The sequence below is a fragment of the Cetorhinus maximus genome, chromosome 11 (assembly GCF_964194155.1).
Source record: "Cetorhinus maximus chromosome 11, sCetMax3.hap1.1, whole genome shotgun sequence".
Taxonomy (NCBI): Eukaryota; Metazoa; Chordata; class Chondrichthyes; order Lamniformes; family Cetorhinidae; genus Cetorhinus; species Cetorhinus maximus.
Genome location: NC_135889.1, coordinates 80,182,686 through 80,205,157, shown reverse-complemented (window position 1 = coordinate 80,205,157; position 22,472 = coordinate 80,182,686). Strand labels below are relative to the sequence as shown.

At 44.9% G+C, this 22,472-nt stretch overlaps 1 protein-coding gene across 1 annotated transcript in view; it reads left to right on the top strand.

The window, feature by feature from the left end:
• cobll1b (cordon-bleu WH2 repeat protein-like 1b) overlaps window positions 1-9,702 on the top strand; it is a 189,275-nt gene extending 179,573 nt beyond the window's left edge. The window contains exons 13-14 of the mRNA XM_078552302.1: window positions 2,942-4,533; window positions 7,225-9,702. Coding sequence (XP_078408428.1) covers window positions 2,942-4,533; window positions 7,225-7,449 — 1,817 coding nt within the window. The 3' untranslated portion in view covers window positions 7,450-9,702. The remainder of the gene's footprint in view (window positions 1-2,941; window positions 4,534-7,224) is intronic.
• The last annotated feature ends 12,770 nt before the right edge of the window (window positions 9,703-22,472 follow it).

Below are 22,472 nucleotides of genomic sequence, written 5' to 3'. Positions count from 1 at the left end.
ATTTTTAGGTGCAAATCTCCTTTTAAAATTACAATATAAAGGAACCAACATGCCTTGTGATCACTTGGCTGGTGGAATTGTAAAGGCATATCACAGTTGTACAGAGAAAATGCTAAGTAAATTATTCAAAAAAGTTTAACCACTGTTTCATGTTAAACTCTCAAAACAGGACAGAGGGTGATAGGTGCGAATTGGTAAGAGGAAGTTCTGTGCAGGTGCACTTCCATGCTAAATGTGAAGCAGAACCTCCAGACATTCAAGAAGGAGGCAGATGCAATATTGGGCAATGATATATTTGTATGGCAAGATAAACTGCTTTGCCAATGCTCCCTGAAAACTGAATTGAGCCAATGCTGCCGGACCCAAGTACATACTCCCCAATTCACCTAGCTCGCCTGATCCCAAGACCTTTCCCAAATGTTCCTAGAAATTCTCTTTCTAATATCCCTAGAAGCCTCAAATCCATCTCCCAGACCCTGTGATCCCCCTCAGAATTGTCCCCGAGTCCCCCATCCATGAGCTGTCAGAGCGAGAGCTTCCTTTCCAGTACTCCCAGATTCCAGAGCTGTGTCCAATGCTGTTAAGTCAGTGTAGCTGGGAAGACCCCCTCTTTTTAAATCTGTGATGAATGAGGATCTGTTATTGACATCAATTGCTCCCATAACCAGTTTGAGCATTTTTAACATGGAAATTACATGATAACAGGTCATCCCAACAGTTCTGTGCTGCTGTTTATGCTCCACCCAAGCTCCTTCCCACTACGTTTAGAGTGGTTGAATCGCGCTACCCAATATCTATTTGTAAGGCAACAGGATTTGGAAATGCAACTGTGAAACTGTCCTGCAGTCTGGACTGCATCTTTGTCTTATGCACATGTACATTTGTGAAACTCCAGGAGAGATGGGTGCAATCAGAATCATACAGTTCAATGGGTACAACTAAGTTTTTGTGTACGTGATACAAAATAAAGAACATGGGCAGGATTTTCCTGTCGGCAAGCGAGGGGGCAGGGCGGGGCCTGCTCGCCAACGTGTAAAATGACGCATGGTGACGTAGGGGGGAGCTCCCGACGTCACCGTGCCCCATTTAAATTTTCAGGTAGGCAGGGGCGTAGCAAAATCAGCTGTGCGCCCACCGAACTGTCAGTGGCCAATTGAGGCCATTAACAGAGTCATTTAACTAGTTAATGGACCTGCCCGTCCAACCTTAAGGTTGGCGGGCAGGCCAGGAGCCCTGGCGGGAATTAGAAAAAGCATGAAACCTCATCCACGGGCGGGAAGAGGTTTCATGTAGGTTTTTAAACATTTTATTAAAGTTTTTAAAAAATTATGGACATGCCCCAACTCATGTGACAGTATCACATGAGGGGACATGTCAGGGAATTTTTTTTTTCTATTTTTAATATTTTTGAGCACGCACGCAAGTTTAGGGATCTCCCCCCCCCCGCCCTCCACCCACCCACACAGGGAGCGCATAGCGCTTCCGTGCGGACGTCACGCTGATCAGAGGCTCGCCTGTGCGCGCCCGCACTTCAGCTTCGCCCCCGACGGGGGGAAAATCCTGCCCCATATGATGCCTCTCTTGCTCTGGTGGATCATCTTTACTTAATTTAAACAGAATACTTTCTCTGACCCCTGACTTACAGCCCAGGACAGAATATCCCACCCTACAATCTCCTGTCTCTTCAACCTTCATCTGGCACCTTGATGCTTGACTGCCATTCGCTGTCCATGTCTCTTCTTTCAAAAACCTGATTCAAGTGTCAGCTTTTGGTCAAAAATGACTACACCCCTTGTCTTCAGTGGAATCCACCAAGTTAACTGGTCAATGGCTCTACTGAGTTCAAGTTACTAGGATTGCCTCATCAGTGAGTGTGACTGGTCGCTTGGATTGCAAACTATCCCTTTTATCCCCAGGATATTAATTTCAGATGCCCCATCACAACCAAGTACATATCTGAGGGCCGTGCTGTCCTGTGACTTTCATCCCTTAAAGCAAACTTAAACTTAAAACACCTTTTTAAACATTACTAGTTCCTGGACCCTTACAAGGAAAAGTGGCCACGGAATTCTGAGATATGACACTCATCATGAGGAAAGCCGTGGGAGGCTTGCTTGCTTTGTTAATGACCAAATGATCCCAATAGACCTTTTGTTGAACATTTCTCTATTTTATGCCTGTATTATAGTTGAAAAATGCTTGTGGAACTTATTGGGCTGAATTTTGCCCTTGACGGGCGGGCAGGCGGCCGATCGCAGCCGCCGAAACGGGCCCCGCCGCCATTTTAAGTGGGCGGGCCAATTAAGGCTGGCCCAGTGTGACTCCCGACGGGAAGCGCTATGCGCTTCCTTTGTGGGCGGGGGGGTTCCCCAAATGTGAGAGTGCGCTCTTTTGCGCACGCGCACAAAAGAGCGCACATCTCCCTGAGGCTAGGTGGTGCCTCAGGGAGATTGCTGAAAGGTTTTCAAAGTTTAAAAATAGAAAAATAAAAAAATCGTTAACCTGTCCCCCTCATGTGACAATGTCACACGAGAAGGGACATGTAAATAAATTTCACTAAAACTTTATTAAACTTTTTTAATGCCGACGTGAAACCTCATCCCACCCATGGATGCGGTTTGTTAAAAAATCACTTACCCGCCTGCCCGTTGGGCCCGTGCACCAAGCCGAAGTTTGCACGGGCTCCTCAAAATCGGCGTCAATTGCTGAGTTAAGGGCCTTAAGGCCTTTAACTAATGGCGGGCGTGCGTGGCGCTGCATAGAGTGCCCACCCACCTAAATATCGTGATCCCGCGCGCTGACATTGGGATGCTCGCGCAACATTTTAAGCGCTGACGTGCGTGTCAGCCAGAAAATTCAGCCCATTATTGATGGTGATTATTTATTGATGGTGATTTTTCTCATGCAAGCAAACTGATCACATTCTTTCCTTACATTTTAGTTGGAGAACCACCAATTTCAGAAAATACAAACAGTGAGATGTATCAGAGAGATTCTGATGGAATGTCAAGCTTCAGTTCCACGTTACCACCAGATAAAGGAATAGCAGAAAAGTTGACTGAGACTTCAGAAGTGGTGAGCATTTCAAGAAATACAAGAACCAGTCCTGTGCCAAAAGATGTTTCCAGTTCTCATTTGATCAAAATGGAGATCAATGCGATGAAAATTGAAGAAATTAATTCTGAAGAAACACTGGATTTTCAGAATGCTCCATGTACCAAGACAACAGAAGGTACCATTAGCCATGATATGACTTTGAAAAATAATTCTGAAAAAGTACAACACCTACAAGCCAATAATTTCATTTTGCCCGTGTCTTCTGAGCAACAGTGTGTATCTGCTGCAACAAAGTCCACAGATCCAACCAAACAGGGACTCACTGGTAAGCAAGCTATAATTTCTGCTGTTAACCAACCAGCTACAGAATCTTTAGCATCCACTGATTCCCATGGATCATTGTCAACCAAAGATGCAATCAGAAGTCCAGAAAGTCCAACAAAGATTCCAATGCTATATAAGAGTGAATCTGAGCCTAAGCCTAAGCCTTCGAATGAAATTACAAGAGACTACATACCAAAGATTGGGATGACTACCTATAAAATTGTCCCTTCAAAATCTTTAGAAAATGAAGCATTTGTCCCATATGGAATCATGCCGGAAACTGAAACAGCAGATCAACAAACATCATCTTACGATGTTGTTCCAGAGTCTGACACTTCAAAAAAGTCCACAAAGCAGCCTGATACATCAGAAGAACCTCTATCAAATGTTATAAGAGAACTAACGGCTTTTCACCAAGGGGCTCACTTGAATACAAGTGCAAAAGGTTTGCCCGTTAATCCTACAACTCAATCCCATCACCCAGAAACAACAGATTCCAAATTGTTTGCTGACAGTGAAGCTGTACAACCCAAGCTAGTAGTTAATAGAAGAGCCCAGAGTGATTCAGACAGAAAAATGAAGCCCGGATCCATCTTCCTCCAGCTGCATAAAAGGAGCTCAGGACAATATGTTACCTCTGCACTTGCTAGAAGTTCGAGTTTATCTCCTCAATCCAGCTTTGATACAGAGAATACCTTCTTGAAGGAGGAAAATGGAGTGCCATTTCAGGAAGTTGGTCCGACAAATACAGATGGTCTAGATGTTATAATTCCACCACCGCCAGAATTTGCTGCTGTTTCTGAAGGGAATGCCCAAAAAGAAATGTCCAAATCTGGTGGGACAGCTGCATCTCGACCTTCAAAACCTCCCAAAGTTCCAAGCAAACCATCCATTCGTGTAAAACTAAGTGACACAAAAGCTCTCGGAACTACTGTAGCTGCTACATACACCCCTACCTCACCATCACCTTTTGCTCTTGCGGTGTCCTCAGCAGTCAAGAAAACACAAACAAGTGCAACATATCCCCTTAAACCCAAGAGTGTTGGAACGGATTCATCAACTCTATCTTGTTCCACTAACTATGCAAACAGAAAATTGCATCTACCTTCATCAATTCCAAATGAGTCCAATCACAACAACATATTAAAACAGGTAACAACATTATAACAATGTAAAATTATTTTCTGATGTTTGACTTGCATCAAATCTATTGTAGTTTTACATGTACCTTTATTCCTCTTATAAATTGCCATGCACGTATTAAACTCAGACGAGTGCCTAATCAGTAATGTAATTAAGTTTACAGCCAGATTATTCGAAGAATTTTGATTCGTCAAGTAGGAAGCCTTTTTTTTTAGAAAATTTGTGTAAATAGCAACATGTGTCATGTAATTTTAATCAAATAGGGCAGGATCTTCCGGTTGGCGAGCGGGGGAAAGGCCTGCTCGCTGACATGTAAAATGACGCGGTGGAACTCCCGATTTCACCCCATGTTACTTCCATTTTCAGGTCGGCGGGGGCGCAGCCGAGTCAGCTCTGCGCCCGCCGACCTGTCAACGGCCTATTGAGGCCATTGGAAAAGTAATTAAGGTGATTAATGGACCTGCCCGTACAACCTTAAGGTTGGCGGGCAGGCCGGGAGCCCTGGTGGGCTTCGCAAAAAGCATGAAACCTCATCCACGGGCGGGATGAGGTTTCATGAGGGTATTTAAGTTTTTATCACATCTTTCAATAAAAGTTATAGACATGTCCCAACTCATGTGACAATGTCACATGAGTGGACACGGCAGGGAAATTTTTTCAACCTCTTTATTTAAAGTTTTAAATTGGAGACGATCTCCCTGAGGCAGCACTTAGCCTCACGGAGATCTGTGTGCTCTTTCGCGCGCCAAGAGCGCACTCCCGGCTGAGGGAATCCCCCCCCCCCACCCGCACAGGGAGTGCATAGTGCTTCCAAGCGGACGTCATGGTGGGCAGGCCTTAATTGGCCTGGCCATGTAAAATGGCGGCATGCCCTTGATCGGGGGCGCCGATCGAAGGTGCACCTGCCCACTCCCACATTTCTCCCCCCAATGGGGGTATTTTTCCCATGATCTCCTGTGATAGTGCTCAGTTTAAATCCTAGCACTGTTGTATAATAATAGGAATGTTCTACGATGTTAAGCACAATTTATTGCATTATTTATAAGGTTATAAGGCCTAGTTGACGTAAATAGCATCCTGAGGAAAATTTTGGCCCGGATTTATTTATGAAAGACAGCTCATTCAATCGTTCACCCAACAACACCCCCGAGCACATCCATGTCCGGCATGAGATTTTGAAAGATTACCAGCCTTTCAAGAGTTTAAAATGTCATGTCATCTCTCTACTTCTGGCAACAATATCACAGTTGCCTATTTTTGACAACAGTGGTCACTTTGACACAGGTAATGTGGACAATTACGGCAGGTGCTTGTAAAAGAGGTTGACTTTTAGTGTACTCGGCTGTTGTCTCAATTCCAGGACTTCACTGAACCGACATTAAAGGAAATTAATTTGAGTTATCATGGCCAGTGACATTCTGAGGAGCAAATGATCAACAAATCATTCAAAGCACTAACCAGCAAAAAGTGAAATGTCAATGGCAAGTGCAAGACAACTGATTAAGGGGTAGATTTACAGCATCTGACACAGGCAGCTATCCTTTATAGTTTATTGGCTTATATTTAAAATGGTGGCGTGCAGCGGATGGCGAGTGGCTCCGCGCCTTCTCCCGCCCAGCCTGCCCGACAGGGAGAAAATTCTCCCCCATGAAATCAGGGCTATTACTGAATATCAAGAAATTTCAAATAAATGTCAAGAAATTCCAAGTTTACAACTTCAGGACAAACTCCTTAGTCTAAATTTTGCATAATGCAGTGCTGCTATCAAAGGGCTACTATCACAAGTATCTAGATTTGCATGAACAGTAATACTAAAGGGACCAGAAGCTCAACTGGACTTGCTTGTAAGGATTGCAATTAGTGGCCCCATGAGGTCATGGAGTGAAGGCTCTTGGAGATAATTGTAACCATTTCAAAAGAAATCTTTCTTGTCTTAACTAGTTAGTCTCCACCTGTTCAAGTGGAATGCACCCAATGGTGAATATTCAGGAGGAATGACGTAGAAAACTGTGCCTATCGTTGTCTCCATCTTTCATCTCCTAAAAGCTATGTCTCCATAACAGTTGGAGTATTGCTTTGCAATGCAATCAGTTTATCAGGTTCCAGCAGCTGCACGCAAAAAAACTAACAAAGCAGAAAGGAAGAATTTTAGGAAAAATAATAATTGTGGAATTTATTAAATCTTAAATCTATAAATTAATGCTGCTATATTTTTATATATAAAGAAAGAAGTTTGTTTTCTTCTTAAAAAAAAGACATACCAAATGATCTCAAGGCCATAATTTGTAATAACCTAAAGATAGCATTGAATGTGACTTAGAATCATAGAATAGAACCATAGTGGGTGAAAGGTTATCGGGGTAGGTGGGAATGCGGAGTTGAGATTACAATCAAATCAGCCATGATCTTATTAAATGGTAATATGTTGGGACGCCTGCTCATAAAGTGATTGTATGCTGCTCAATGGAAAGAAGAGGCAGGCAGTTCCTAATAAATTTGGAACTGAAAGAAAAATTCAAAGGTGCATCTGACAGGTTGCTCTGACAAATATGCCTGCTTATCTTTCAGTTGGGAAATTGTGCAGAAGACGCGGGGAGACAGGACTAAAATCTGGCTTTAGACTCCACCCATGCAGAATTTGTCATGTTTAACTGTATGTTGATGCATTCTGAATTTCAGGTGTCTTGTAATCTTTTACAGACTTCTTCTCCTGTAGAAGAAACAGAGAAAAATCTCTACAAAGTGGCAGGAATACAGACACAGCACATACAATCAAAGTTGCCATCTCCTTTAAGAGAATCAAAACCTACTTTAATTTCTCAAATGAGTGACCCGGGAGAAATTCATGAAGCTGTACTGGATGCTATTCGCTCAGGAGAAGGAGCTGCCAAACTTAAAAAGGCGGACACACTTACTACAATGTAACTACATGCATTAATAATTTACTAAAACTAAGTTGATCTATTATATTTTGAAATTTATTGAACTACAACTGAGAAATTGTTCAACAATTATTAACCTCTTAAAGTACACAGTCATCAGTATCTTCTTGCACTACACATTGCAATTCACTGGAATATTAGGGGTCCTGTCTCGAAATAGACTTGATGTGATAACTCAATTATTAATTGTGAACCTGAAGATGCAAATACTATATATGTTTTATGTGAAAATTATGTGCACTTATAATAAACCAATCACAATTTCACACCTTTTATAATTTCAGTACAAAATCTACATTTTTGCATACAAATTTTATGCTGTACATAAAAGAATACAATAATAGTAAAAACACATTTTTGTAATAAGGACTAAAATATTTTAAATGCAATTGAAAATATTTTGTCATATTTTTTTAAATCCAATTACTGTCTTCAGCCTTTCTGGCTTTTATAATTTAGCGATATGCCTTCCAATTGTTCAGCAACGAACCAACCAATATTTTTGGTTTTCTGGTGAACATTCAGCAGTGTTGTATTTCCATGTTGTCATTTCAGGTCTCTGGTGTTCCCAAAACTATGGGCTGGATTTCCCAGCCCCATGGTGGCGAGACTTAGGTGGGAAGGGGTTGTGGGGGTAGGGGGAGGTGGGAGGGTTGACAAAATGGAGGAAAGCCACCTCAGGATAGCTTACCATGCATTCTCGCCACCAGGTAAATTTTCCATGGATAAGCGGGGACCCAGATTGGCGGCTTGCATGTCAGGGGCACCTATAAGGGGTGATTTATGAGGCATGGCAACATTGTGGCATAGGTGGAGAGGCACCTCTCTGTCCCCACCACATGTGGAGGCCTCCATTTTGATGGAGGTGGCGTCCCTGCCGCAAGCCAGAGAACCATCAAAGCCAAAGGCTCCATCTCCCAAAGAGGGGGATGCTAACAGGATTGGCCCCTCTTGTAGCCCAAATGCTCCACTTGGAGGGCTTTCCCCTCCACTCCAAAGAGCTTTGCCCCCTCAGGATTTTTAATTTAAATTAACGCCCCCGAGGGCACCTTCACGTTGAGGCATCCTCTCAGTCCTTGACCTGGCTCGAGTGCCCACTTTTCCTGGTGGCATGCTGCCCTCTGATTGGGCTGGCAGCATTGGGAGCCTGTCTGCTGCCCTTAATAGGGCAGAAGCAGCCAATTAGGATCCCACGCCCAGGAAGATTGTGCCTTCAGCTCACTGCCAGCAAGTGCGGGCTTGTTGACCCCCATTTGATTCCAGCGTTGGGGTCCCAAAGCCTGCTGTAAAATCCAGCCCTGTGTCTCCCAATGAAAGCTCTGCAGTGAATCCTTTAATTCTCCACCAAGTAGAAGCATTTATGGGACCACTTGGCTTGCACTTTACTGCAAACTTAAAGCCAAATCAATAGGTACGTGATTGTGTAATAAAAATTTTAAAACTTTCAAATATTTGGTGGAAGCTTTCTGTAGATAGAAACTAGCCTGTTCTGTTACTAAACTGTTACAAGGATGTCTGTCATATAAAGTGTTATGCCAAGGAATATATGCAATGGATTAAAATTGATATATATCATCTGCCTTTAATGTTTCAAAGGTTAGTTTGATTCAGAAATACCAATTAATTAATTATTTGTGAAGAAATTGGTAGCTCAGATCAATATTTAATTTGTTTTGCTTCTTCATGTGAAAGTAAAATGAAATAATTGAAAATAATATATCTAATATCACTCTGAAGCAATTCATTCAATTTGCCTGTATTCAATGCTTTACTCAATTATTAGAAAGCTGTGGGGTGGGGAAGGGAATTCTAATGTATAAAATGGCTTAAGTTGGTTGATATATAATTAATGCTTGTCTTTGCAAAAATTGTGCAATATTTATGTTAAAGTAAAAACGCTGTCAATATTATTTGGGCTTATATAGTTGGATATGTCCACTTTCAAATTTGAACATATTTTCTGATTTAGCACTGTATTTAAGAATTCACAACTTCATAAGTCCTCCAATATTCAATGTTTCCATTTCTGTACACTAACAGCATAGATAATACACAATTTGAAGCTTTAAATTCTTTACCCTCTAAATTTTCTTTGAGAATGTAGATTTAATGTTAAACCAGAGAGAGATCTATTTCTACCTGGTTTGTTAGTAAATTGTTTTTAAGCAGCAACTATTGGAGATCTGAAAGATTATAAATAAATGGAAGCTGATCAAATCTCCTGGGTTAAAAGTAATGTACTAATTTTGAAACTATTACTTTCCTACTTAACCGTATGTGTTCGTCTCAACAGTTGAGTAACTGGAGATAAGACTGTTGCAGTCTTTTTGTAGACATTCAAATCCACTATTTAAAATTCAATTGAATTTTGTTGGTAATGGAGTTTTACTGATAGTTACAAAGTGCATGATAATCTTTCCAACAGTATACAAAGAGTCACATCTCCCAACACCAACATCATTGCCTTACTCACAGGATCATTGAGTATTGTTTCTCTATTTTGCACATTAGTTCCAATAATACATTTTTAAATGGCTGCCCTGATAGCTCAGGTTGTTAAGTCAGTCAGTGACGGAGTCCAGGGCATCAGGAAAATCCCAGATTTGATCCCAGATCTGTGTTGAGCTAGCTTTTTCAGGCAGATTGGTGCTAGGTGTGATGCTAATGGCCAAAGTTCACCTGGGCTATGGAGAAGGAAGAAAATTTCCTTGCAATAGAAAAGTATACGTGTGGCTCTCTGATGAGAATATGATGGGTTTCACCTCTTGAAGTTTGCAATCAAAATATTGTTTTTAAACACACATGCAAAATGGCCATTTGCTGGCATCTGTGGTACTGTACCCCAACATGAATTCATAGTTTTTGAGAAAGGAAGAGTCACAGAAAATAGAATTTAAATTTGTAGGATCGGAATCCCCTCCAACTGCACTTTTATTAAAACCCAAAAAAACTTCGCTTCATGGCCATAAACACTGACCATAAGACGTAGGAGCAGAAGTGGGCTATTCAGCCCATTGAGCCTGCTGCACCATTGAATGAGATCATGGCTGATCTGATAATCCTCAACTCCACTTTCCTGCCTTTTCCCCATAACCCTTGATTCCCTTACTGATTAAAAATCTGTCTATCTCAGCCTTGAATATACTGAACAACCCAGACTCTACAGCCCTCTGCGGCAGAGACTTCTACAGATTCACTACCCTCTGAGAGAAGAAATTCCTCATCTCTGTCTTAATTGGGTGACCCCTTTGACATTATGCCCTCTGGTCCTGGACTCTCCCACAAGGGGAAACAACCTCTCAGCATGTACCCTGTCAAGCCCCTTAAGAATCTTACATGTTTCAATAAGGTGGCCTCTCATTCTTCTAAACTCCAATGAGTACAGGCCCAACCTACTCAACCTCTCCCCATAAGAAAATCCCTCCATACCCGAGATCAACCTTGTGAACCTTCTCTGGACTGCCTCCAATGCCAGTATATCTTTCCTTGGATAAGGGGACCAAAACTGATCACAGTATTCTAGCTGTGGTCTAACTAGTGCGTTGTATAGTTTTAGCAAGACTTCCCTATTTTATACTCCATTCCCTTTGAAATAAAGGCCAACATTCTATTTGTCTTCCCTATTACCTGTCGAACTTGTATGCTAGCTTTTTGAGATTCATGCACAAGGACTCCCAAATCCCAAAATAAAAGCAAAATACTGCGGATACTGGAAATCTGAAAGAAAAACAGAAAATGCTGGAAAAACTCAGCAGTTATAGCTCTGAAGAAGGGTAAACGGACTTGAAACGTCAGCCCTGTTTTTTTCTCCAAACGTCAGACCTGCTGAGTTTCTTCAGCATTTTCTGTTTTTCTGCTCCCAAGTCACTCTGTGCTGTAGCTTTCTGCAGTCTTTCACCATGTAAATAATAATCAGCTCCTCTATTCTTCCTTCCAAAATGCATAACCTCACATTTTCCCACATTATATTCCATCTGCCAAGTTTTGCCCACTCACTAGCCTGTCTATGTCCCTCTGTAGACGCTTTGTGTCATCCTCACCACTTGCCTTCCCACCTATTTCTGTGCCATCCGCAAACTTGGCGATAGTACATTCACTTCCCTCATCCAAGTCATTAATCTGTATTGTAAATAATTGTGGCCCAGCACTCATCTCTGTGGCACTCCACTAGTTACAGGTTGCCATCCTGAAAATGCCCCCCCTTATCCCAACTTCTCTGTCTTCTATTAGTTAGCCAATCCTCTATCCATGCTAATATACTACCCCCAACACCATGGGCTGTTATCTTATTAAGTGCGGTACCTTATCGAACACTTTTTGGAAATTTAAATATATTACATCTACTGGTTCCCCTTTGTCCCCTTATCACTGCAAAAGAAACAGGCCAAACCTCAACACACACACAGGCTGTACTGCATGGGGTTAATTTTCAAAGCATGTCAATACCGAAACCGAGGCTATACTATATAAAGACACTGGGACGTTATCCTCTCAAAGATACAAAGCAGGTGCCATCAGACAACCCAGTTAAAGAAACTGGGAGACCATTCCAGCAGATGGCCCCAGACAATGGCCATTATATAAACAAACATTGACAACAGCTAAGGAGAAATGGACTTTATCATATGCACATCAACTAGGGAGCCAGAGACATCACACCTGGATGGGGTTCATTGTTACGGTCATGGAAACAACATAGCTATGAATGGGTTTGCCTGGACCAAAGCAGGAACCGAACTAAAGAGATTAAAAGGGTTCGAAGCACTGACCATCCAAGCAGCATATCTCCAGGAAATATCCTTTGATGTTATCGATAAATTTGTAATAAAAGGCCAAAGTCGTAGGGTCTGGCACTGCAGTCACCAAGGAGGATCAGGAATGGTCAACCTGATTCATGGACCTACAGCCCGCACCAGAACGACCAACCGTGTGAGGAGTTGTATCAGCCAGATCCGAGGGATATCGGGGCTAAGGTTTAAGGATAGTTTTAAGGGTAGCAACTAAATCCTGAGGGGGTTTGAGTTGGACCGAGTAAGCCTTGGGACGGAAACATGGGATTTTGCCTGTGGGTTTTTCTTTGGAGGCTTTTATTAATAAGTCGTGGTTTTGCGTGTTGTGTGGCATCGTTACACTAGTTTAGAGTTCTTGTATTAGGCCATTGGGGGTGTTTTGTTAATAAACAAGTTTGTGGTTGAGTCTAAAACTCTGTGTCCGTGTAAGTTTGTCCTTTATAAATCCTAAAGTCAAGAACTAATAGGGTGAACCGGCTTGCGAAGAACCCTTACAGTTCTGTATCTCAAGAATATATGATGGTAACCCCTTCTCCATGTTGAAAAGTCTTTAGTTGCTGTCTCTTGTCTCAATCACAAATTGGGTTTTGAGACTGGATGTTTTAGAACTTCTTGTTTTGAATTATGAACACTGAATTTTGAGTCGTCTTATCTCCTTATACTGTTCCAGAAAGTCTGACTTCTAGAGGTACTTATTTCAATGTTTTATTCAGTACTGTATTGCAGGAGCCATTTGTCCCAAAGCCTCTCAGGGTCATCTTACTTGGCCCAGATGATTGGTTTAAATGGGTGAGTTCACTGTAAACATCTTGAACTGCAGAGTAGTTATTTGATTATCTGCTTACACCTTTAACAAACATTACGTGGTGAATACCTGGGAACTGGTGGTGCCGAGTAACCCACGCCCTGATTACAATGTGTTCACAGCATATTTGGGCACTGTGAGTTCCTCAATACTGGGCAGATGAAGTGAGCTTACACTACAGTTTTTGGCCAGCTAAACAGGCTATAAACACACTGTCCTCTGCCAATGTACTGGTGCCTCTAATAATTCCAATATTAAGATCTAATCTTTAATAAGCAATACAACTTGTATTTACAAACTGTATTTAACAGAAAAAAAACAATATAGAGTTAAAAGATATGATCAAAGGCATTGTGGAGGAGATGGATTCAGATGAGTTTGAAGATGGAGAGAGTAGATTCGAAGATTTTAGGTGGAAATTTGAAAGTTGGCCTCGCGTATTTGAAAGCTCTGCCAGATAGAGTTGGGGGAAGCAGGAATGCACAGTCAGAAGACAGGAGCATAATTGGGGACGTAGGACTGAAGGGAGCTCAAGGGGAAAGGCCAAGGAAGGATTTCTATATGAGGATGATTCTCAGTATGGCGCAGAGTCCTGAGTCTGCTAATAGGTGCCGCATTAAAGCTCTGGAATGTTTTCACCAAAGACATCTGAGGTCCATTATGAGGAATTTGCTTGCAGGACAAAATCACAAAGAACAAGGCCCTTCATTGTGCTGAGCTCAAGTGCATGGATACCACTGACCATAAAATTCAACTTAGTTAGGCAAGCCATGCCTCCTGCACAGATGACTACAGAACCCCCCCACCACTCCCCCCAGCAGATGATCTATCAGGAACTGTCTCAAGACAAACAACATTAAGGTGGTCAGAACAAACAATACCCGGACTCCCTAAAAAAGAGCCTTACAAACTTCTGCATTGCAGACTCCGTCTCTTGGGAAAACATTGCAGCAGACCAGCCCACATGGAGGCATGCACTGAAATTTAGTTCAGTAAGCTTAGAGGACCACCTATGCTAAACATGCAACATCCAACATGTCCAGAGAAAGGCCAGAGGTGGCGTAACTGCAGAAGCACCCCCAAGTACCAGCAATGATATGATCTGCCAGTTGTGTGGACATCCATGCCAATCTCACATTGGACTCCTCAGTCATGAGAGGATCCGCAGAAGATGAAGTTACTCACAGCTTGGATATATTTGAATAACGAGGGGACCACCACTAATGAGTATTTTAACTTCACTATAATAGGCAAAATGGATATTGGCTGAGCAAAGTGAGGGGTTGTATGAGCTGCAATTTAGGTGAAGTTTGGGAGGATGTTGAGGAGAGCCCTGGAGCAGTCAAAGCTGGATATACCAAAACTATGGGTGTTTGTGTTGGTGGAAACCAGGTTAGCACAACAGCCAATGATATTCAAGAGTTGTAAGTAAAATGTCCTTTAAATAAATAGGATAAATGAGTTGGAAGTTGGGCAAGTGGGGGAGACGGTGGAAATGTCACTGGACTAGTAATCCAGAGGCCCAGGTTATGCTCTGAGGACATGGGTTGAAATCCTACGATGATAGCTGGTGTTAGAATTTGAATTCAATCTGGAATTGAAAGCTAGTCTAATGGTGACCACGAAACTATCGTCAATTGTTGTAAAAACCCATCTGGTTCACTCAAGTCCTTTAAGGAAGGAAATCTGCCATCCTTACCCGGTCTGGACTACATGTGACCCCAGGCCCACACTATGCAGGGACCTAATTTAATGTTTTTCTGTCCAGTTTTCTTCTCCTTTGTGCCCTGAACTATGCATATTCTGAGCATACAGCAGAAGAAAATGTGTCCTGTATGTTTTTTAAAATAGGTTTTTATTAAGCAATTTTTAATGCTCCAAAGTTTTAACTGTTTGCACAGGTTCTAAGTCTTTGTGCAAACTAATGTTTTAAGCGAGTAAAAGGAAGTCATTTTGGGTGTTTAAAAAGTAAGTTTCTAAAATGAAGAGGGGAAGAGCTTGGTGTAAAAGCAGCTCAGCAAAGGCACCCCAATATTCAAACTGGGAAAAACAAATTGAAATAATCAGAAGATGATGGCAAACACAATACTTCAGCAAAATCTACTAATTAATGCCGGTACATCCTGTCACCTATATAAAATCAGAATATCGAGGTTCAATTGACAACTCTCCAACTATTCTGTTAAAAAAGCATTTTGTTCTGAAGCTAGATTTTTCAGCAGCTGGGAACTTCAAAGATTTTAATAGATGGGATGAAAAGACAAGCAGGAAAACCATATGTGTAACTGGAATTATGTTATTAAATATGCTGCTTGTTAAATGCCCTTATTTTTAACACAAATTTAAGTTTGCCTTCTGTCTTATAGGGTCCCCTGACTGGTCATTCAAGATCTGTTGGGCAGAATTTTTCCGTCGGCGTGCAGGGGTGGGGGGGGCGGGGTGGGGGGGACCTGCACACCGATGCGTAATATGACACGTGGTGACGTCAGGCACGCGTCCCGACATCACCGCGCACCCATGATATTTGGGTGGGCGCACGCGCGACTATGTCCATTGTGCGACTGCCATTAGTTAACAGGCCACTCAAGGCCCTTGAGGCTCCAATTGACTTGGATTTTAAGGCTCCCGTGCGATCTACGGCTCATCGCATGGGCAAACGGGTATCAGAAATTTGCATAAAGCTCATCCACATGCAGCAGAAGAGGGCTCAGTGGGTCACGAATCCAGACATTTGCAAGTCATTGCTCAGAAGTTAGTGAAACTTGCCTGTGTGAGGTGGAAAAGTTGCAAACACATAGCAGCTGCTTGGACCGGACTCATAACCTTCAGATCAGCACTTTTCAGTGAGGATTTGTTTTGGGGCCTGTAGGTTTCAGCAAACCTCCCTGAGCCTGGTAATGGGAGGTGATCTGATCACTGGAGGCACCTAATCTGAGGAGGAAGGGAGGGATAGTAAGGGGAGGAGGCCAGGAGTGCACATTCAGCCTGCAGGGGAACCACCTTTGGGAGGACAGGCCTAAGCACAAGGGGTTGCAAGGCCAAGAGGTAGTCCAAGGCGCAAGGGGCCGCAGAAGACGGCACTATCCTGCTGCCAGGGTATACAGAAGACGAACCACCTACCTCAATATGTCTGAAGTGCAATGCTGAAGGAGGCTCCATCTGTCAAGGGAGACAGTCAACAGTATCTGTCAGATGATTGGTCCAGAGATCTCCGCTAACTGTGTGGGTGGACACCCCATGCCCGTGGCTCTAAAGGTCATAGCTGCCCTCAACTTCTATGCCTCCAGCTCTTTCCGGGGGTCGGTGGGTGATCTTTGCGGTGTCTCGCAATCAGCTGTCCACACTTGGGTCAAGCAGGTTACAGACGCTCTGTTCAGGCGTGCATTGACCTTCATCCATTACCGATGGGATGAGGCCAGTCAGACACAGTGAGCCAGAGGCTTTGCAGCGATTGCTGGCCTCGCCCGTGTCCAGGTTGCAATAGACTGTACACATGTGGCCGTCAAGGCGCCAGCAGGTGAACCCGGTGCCTTCGTCAACAGGAAGGGCTTCCACTCCATGAACGTGCAGATAGTGTGTGATCACAGGTTGCAGATCCTGCAAATCTGCTCAAGGTACCCAGGCAGCTCCCATGACGCCTACATCCTCAGACACTCCCAGGTGCCGGGGCTCTTCAGTGCTCTGGCCCGGCTGGATGAATGGCTGCTGGGTGACAAGGACTATCCCCTCAGAAGGTGGCTCATGACACCTCTCCGCCATCCAAGAACAGAAGCTGAGCAGCGGTACAATAGGAGCCACGCCTCCACAAGGTCTGTGGTGGAGAGAGCCATCAGTCTTCTCAAAATGTGCTTCAGATGCCTGGACTGTTCATGGGGTGCACTGCAGTACCCCCCAGATCGAGTGTCGCTGATAGTGGTTGCATGCTACACTCTCCACAATCTTGCGCTGCAAAGGGGGATGCTGCGGACGAAGAAGATGTAGACAGAGTGGTTGCGGCTGAACAAGATGAGTCCAGTAGTGAGGCCGAAGATGAGAACGCACAGGAAAATGCTGAGGGGTAGACGCTGACCCAGGCATACTCGAGGGAGGCAGGGACACCCGGGGCGCTCTAATCCAAGAAACCTTTACCTAGCACAGCACATATGGGTCTCCAACACAAGCCTGGAATGTAGCCTCAATCCTGGAGACCTTAGTGCAAAATCTGCCTGGATAGGAGCATTGACGATGAGCCCAGTCAATAAATGTAAATGACACATAAACCACTCATCAAATCTCAGGAATCCATGCACCTGCCCAAGAAAAGAGGCACCCCCAGCCATTTTAGATGACATAAATTTAATGCTGTAACAAAAGTCTCTTGATATAACAGAAATAAAATGGTGTTGCACTTCACACACAATCAGAAGGAACTCATAGGGGGGGCCAACAAAAAAAACCACCAGTGATGAATCCGGGAGGGGGGGGTCCTAAGGTGCCTTCATTTTATGTTTGCGGGCACCACGTCTTTGTGGTGCCCCCTTGCTGGCACTGGCATATGAAACAGCCTGCTCACTCTGATGTCCTGTTGGCCTCAATGACGTTGGCGGATGTTCTCTGGCCCGTCGAGTTTGTGCTGGCCCCGCCTGGGAGGGAGCTGTCAGTTTCGCAGCTGGCATCTCCCCAGTCGTTGCAGCCTCATTGGGTATCAGCCGCGGTCACAGGCTGAAGGGCGGGGGAGCTGCCGCCCTCATCCAAAGCGCCCTGAGAGGTCCCCGCAGAGATGACAGACAGCTAGGTCCGTTTGGCCCTCCCTGCTCACCGTAGATGGATGGGCACCGAGCTGAGATACCTGGTGCCCAAACCACCGCCCACATGGGCACTGATCACATGAGGTCAATGCCCCTATGAGGAATTGTAGGTCCGAGCCCATCCCCAGGAACCCCCGACCCTGTCCCTGGAGCTGCCTCTCCGTGAGAGTCGCCACTCTCTCCATGGAGGAAGCTTGGTGCTCAGCCATGAGGCTCAATGCATCGGCTATGGTCTGCGTAGACTCCTCCACTGCTGACACCAAGCCAAGCACAGCCTCATGTATCTCCACCAGACGGTCCCGCACACCCAGCCGCATGTCAGCACTTGGCTGCATCACCAACAACTCCAGAGGCCCATCTTCAGCAACGGACTGAGCATGTGCCTGGGCCCCTGCAGTCCTCCGACTGTGGGCGCCAACGGCACTCCCTGCCTCCGCCAGCTCCTCCAGCAACTGTGAAGTGCCCTCACCGCTGTGACCCGGGACACTAGCCAAAGATATGCCCACCGAGGTGCCAGTTTCTGCGCTGGTTCCTGCCTGGCAGAGATGGTGTGATGCTTCTGATGGTGCAACTTCATGCACCCCAGGTGTCAGAGGGGGCCCCTGCTGCTCTGGGTCCCGGCCCCTGCGCCGCTGATACTGAAAGGAAGAGCAAGGACATTCAATCAGTTAGCCTGCGGGCAATGTCAATGTACATGCCTGTCCCCCGGATCATCAAGCGCTCATCATTCCACGCTCAATGGGCAAGCCATGTTGGTAACGTCACTCACTGAACAACCAGCAATGGCACGGATGTTGGGAGACTACTGGTGATGTAAGTGCTGGCCATACATACCTGCCCGTGGAACCCCAGCCTCTCCGGCTCCAGTGGACCTGGACATGTGGTGCCTCTCCAGGTTGAGGACCTCCTGCTCAAAATGGCTAAGCAGCAAAATCTGGCCTGGCCCACCACCAGTCCTCAGCCGCTCGGCGTTGTTATGAGAAATTTTCTCCTGGAAATGAAAAAAAGCATTGATAAGTGATACTTGTACCGTCAATCTCCTGGCGACCGGCCCATACCAAGCCCAGTTGCCCATTGCAGGCGTGCAGTACATCCTTACCCCCCTTGCTGGCCAGCACTCTCACAAATATGCCAGGTGTGTCCTTCACCCCTGCCCTCTTCCCCCTTGGCCACATGCTGCCTTCATCACAGTTGGGAGCGCACAGTTAAACCAGCCGTTGCAAGGAGGCACAATGACATGGAGCGCAGAGGGCAGCAGATCCATTTGTGCCATGCCACCTTGAAGATCCCCTCCCATCATGTCATCACCCTGACTTCGACATGTCCTGGAGTTCGCGCACTGTGCCTGGGTGCAGATCCTCCAGGTTGCCCTCATCACAGTCATGTGGGTATCAGTCCACCATATGCTGCGGGTGCAGGACCCATCTCATTACAACCCTCTCAGGCTGACCAATGCATAGGGAATATCTGCTGGGCCACCCAGCTAAGGACATATGCCGTCAATGACTCATTGCACTCAGGCCACCAGCAGGGGAGAAGCTTACATGATGGGTGAAGTGAACAATGCCAACATGCTACTCATCCTTCCCGTGCGCAGCAGGTCGTTGAAGTGCTTGAGGCACTGGATCCATGAGCTCCGCACCGCGTCATGGGAGCTCACGACCTCCGCTACTTCCTCCCACACACGCTTGGTCAAGTGGGGTGGTCTCCTCCTCCCGTTCTCGGGGACGAGCACCTCCCGCCATGCTGCCACCACCTCGAGGAGGGCAGCAAAGCACTTGTCTGAAAACCTGGGCGCACAGTGACCACCCACCCTACCCTCCTGCATGGCTAGCCTCAATGTGCCTTGGCCCCAATCTCTGGCCATGTACAGCAGCCTTGGAGCGGCTGCAGCTTGGCCTTTAAACAGGCTGCCGGGTCGCCATTCAACACGGCGGCGTTTGCTGATCCGCCTCCGCCTGCCCACTCCCACTGTCCCCAGAAGTCGCCAAACATGCTGGGTGGGCCTTAACTGGCCCACCCGCGCAAAATGGCGACACGTTCCCGATTGCTGGTGGCGATCTGGTCTGTGACCGACCGCGCCCGCTCCCACATGCCCCGCCCAATGTAGGGAAAATTCTCCCCATTGTTTTCATAAATCCTTATGGGCACTGTTTTCCTCATTAGTAGTTGTCTAGTCACTTTCTTTTCATTTGATTGATATATTCCCAACCTTTCAGTTCTGGTTTGTTTAAACTAATCAACAAAGGCTAATGGTATAAGTATTACAGTAAGTAACACTTAAAGAAATTATGTGCTATCTTCAGGGTGTTGTTCACAGTGACTTGAAAGATTATAGGGAGTCATTTTACCTTGTGATAGTCTAAAATGGGTGATACCAGATCAGTTGCCCACTAAACGCCTCTCCCAATTTTGCTTTCCATTGAAATCAAAAGTTTAAAAATTTCTGCTTACTGTTTAATTACACACAGGGCCAAGTTTCGGCTAATGAGGCGGGTAGCTTGAGTTGGGAAATTTCTTGATTCACCAGACCTGCCTTGGTAATAGGTACGCCGAAATGCACAACTTTCACTCGGGTTTGGGGTGGGGGGTGGTGGTTTGTGGATGTGGGATAAGGTCAGGCTCACCAACCCCAGAAAAAGCTGGCCACAGGGTGGACAAGTGCTGAGGCAGGCTGCCTAGAAGGACTGCCTCAGCATTCTGGGACTTGGTCCCAGTTGTTTGAGAATTTGTTAGGCCCTCCAACCCTCACCCCTCACAGCCCCTCACCACCACCGACCCCTCATGCCAACTCATGACCCCCACTCACCAATTGGCCCTCATCCTCTCCATGCCACCTCCATAGCCAACTCATCCAGTATCCACCATGAGCAGACTTCAGGAGTCATGTGGAGATAAGAAAAAACTTCTAAAAATCTAATATAGCTCTCACACCTACACACTTGATAGTGAAAAAAATCCCATTCATATAAGCCATTAAAGCTTTTAAATCTCATTGTGTTTAGTCTCTTATAAGAATAAACAAACTTATATTCAGACCCCACATCAAAGAAAGCTAATCCTTTCATAGACTCTAAACTGTCAAATTGTGAACTCAGAACCCCCTGCTGAGATAATTGTAGTTTTTGAAACTTAATGATAGCCCTTGGCGAAATGTCATCAGAGTTCTATTGAAATTGCATGACCAGACACTACTTTTTTTTTCTCTAACTTACACCTATCAAAGCAGTCCAGCAGAGTTTTTTTTAATTCTCACTGACACCTGCAGCCTTTTTGTTTAAAGTTTAAAGAGTGGGGCATTTAAAAATACTTCAGATCATAACAGTTCTAGAGACCTTATCCAACATTCAAGAGCATTTATATCGATTCCATCAATTTGTGACTCCCACACTGTGAGTTAAGGACCTTGCAACAGTCAAAATGGGGTAACTTTGAACTTAGCACTGAGTCCAAATGGACCTCCTGAGTTTGGGTTTCCCTCCTGTGTGATTCATACCCAACCCCTTCCCCGCTGGCAAACTTTGATCTGTTGGAAATGGGGGTGACACTTCCACATTAGGGCCCTGCCCACCATTTATAAGGTCTGTGGCATTGCCCTGACTCTGTGAAAATCCAGCCCAAACTATCAATATACCGTCAGCACTGCTGCTCAGGTCACTGTTTACAGTTGCAAATAACTAACCAGTAAAACAACTTGAGGGGGCCCCCCTCCCACTGTAACCTTTAACAACCAAACCACCTAGGCTTCTTGTAAGCAGAATTCAGAACAGGGCACATGACCTAAGACATAAATCTTTGGAACTGTCTTCCTGAAAAGGCGGTGGAAGCAGAGTCTTTGAATACTTTTAAAGCAGATGTGGATGGATTCTTGTTAAGCAAGGGGGGTGGGGGGGCGGGGGTGAAAGGTTAGTTGGGGTAGGTGGATTGCAGATTTTGGGTTACTATCAGGTCAGCCATGATATTAAATGGCAGAGCAGGTTCGAGGGGCTGAATGGTCTACTCCTCCTTGTTTGTACGTATATTCATATGTACCTCTTCATGCCTCCATTTTACCCTAAATCAAACAGTTTAAAACAGAATAATTTTATAAAACATTGCACTTGTAACAGTGGTCACAATGTGTAAATGGGACACCCTTCTGTCAAAATCCCTTCTTGGACATTATGAGCCCTTTACTCCCATAAGGACAAAGGAGATAAAAATTAGATGCTACTGAATTTCATGGCCAATGCTATTGACTCATTGACATAGGAAGCTGCATGCATCAGTGTGGGCAGGTCCTCAGCAGTACCATGAGTATGAGCATTGCTGAGGAGTCAAAATACCCTGGACACACATTCTTCCCATGTTCAGGAGCAGCATGCACTCTCAGACTTTTCAGTTGCTGTGTCTGCTGGAGGTTGAATGCCAAGAGGGCTGCTAAAAGGGTCTGGTGTTGCAATCATCTTTCCAAAGCAAATAAGGTCATTGAAACTTTTCTGTTACTGGACCCAGTTTCTACCCTGCACAGTTTGTCTGCTGACAGTCCCAGTTACTTCGATCCATGCCTGCTGGGTTTGGAAGGCTGGCCTTCTCCTGCTGCCCTCCAGAAAAAGGAGCTCCCTCCTTTCCCTCAATGCCCTAA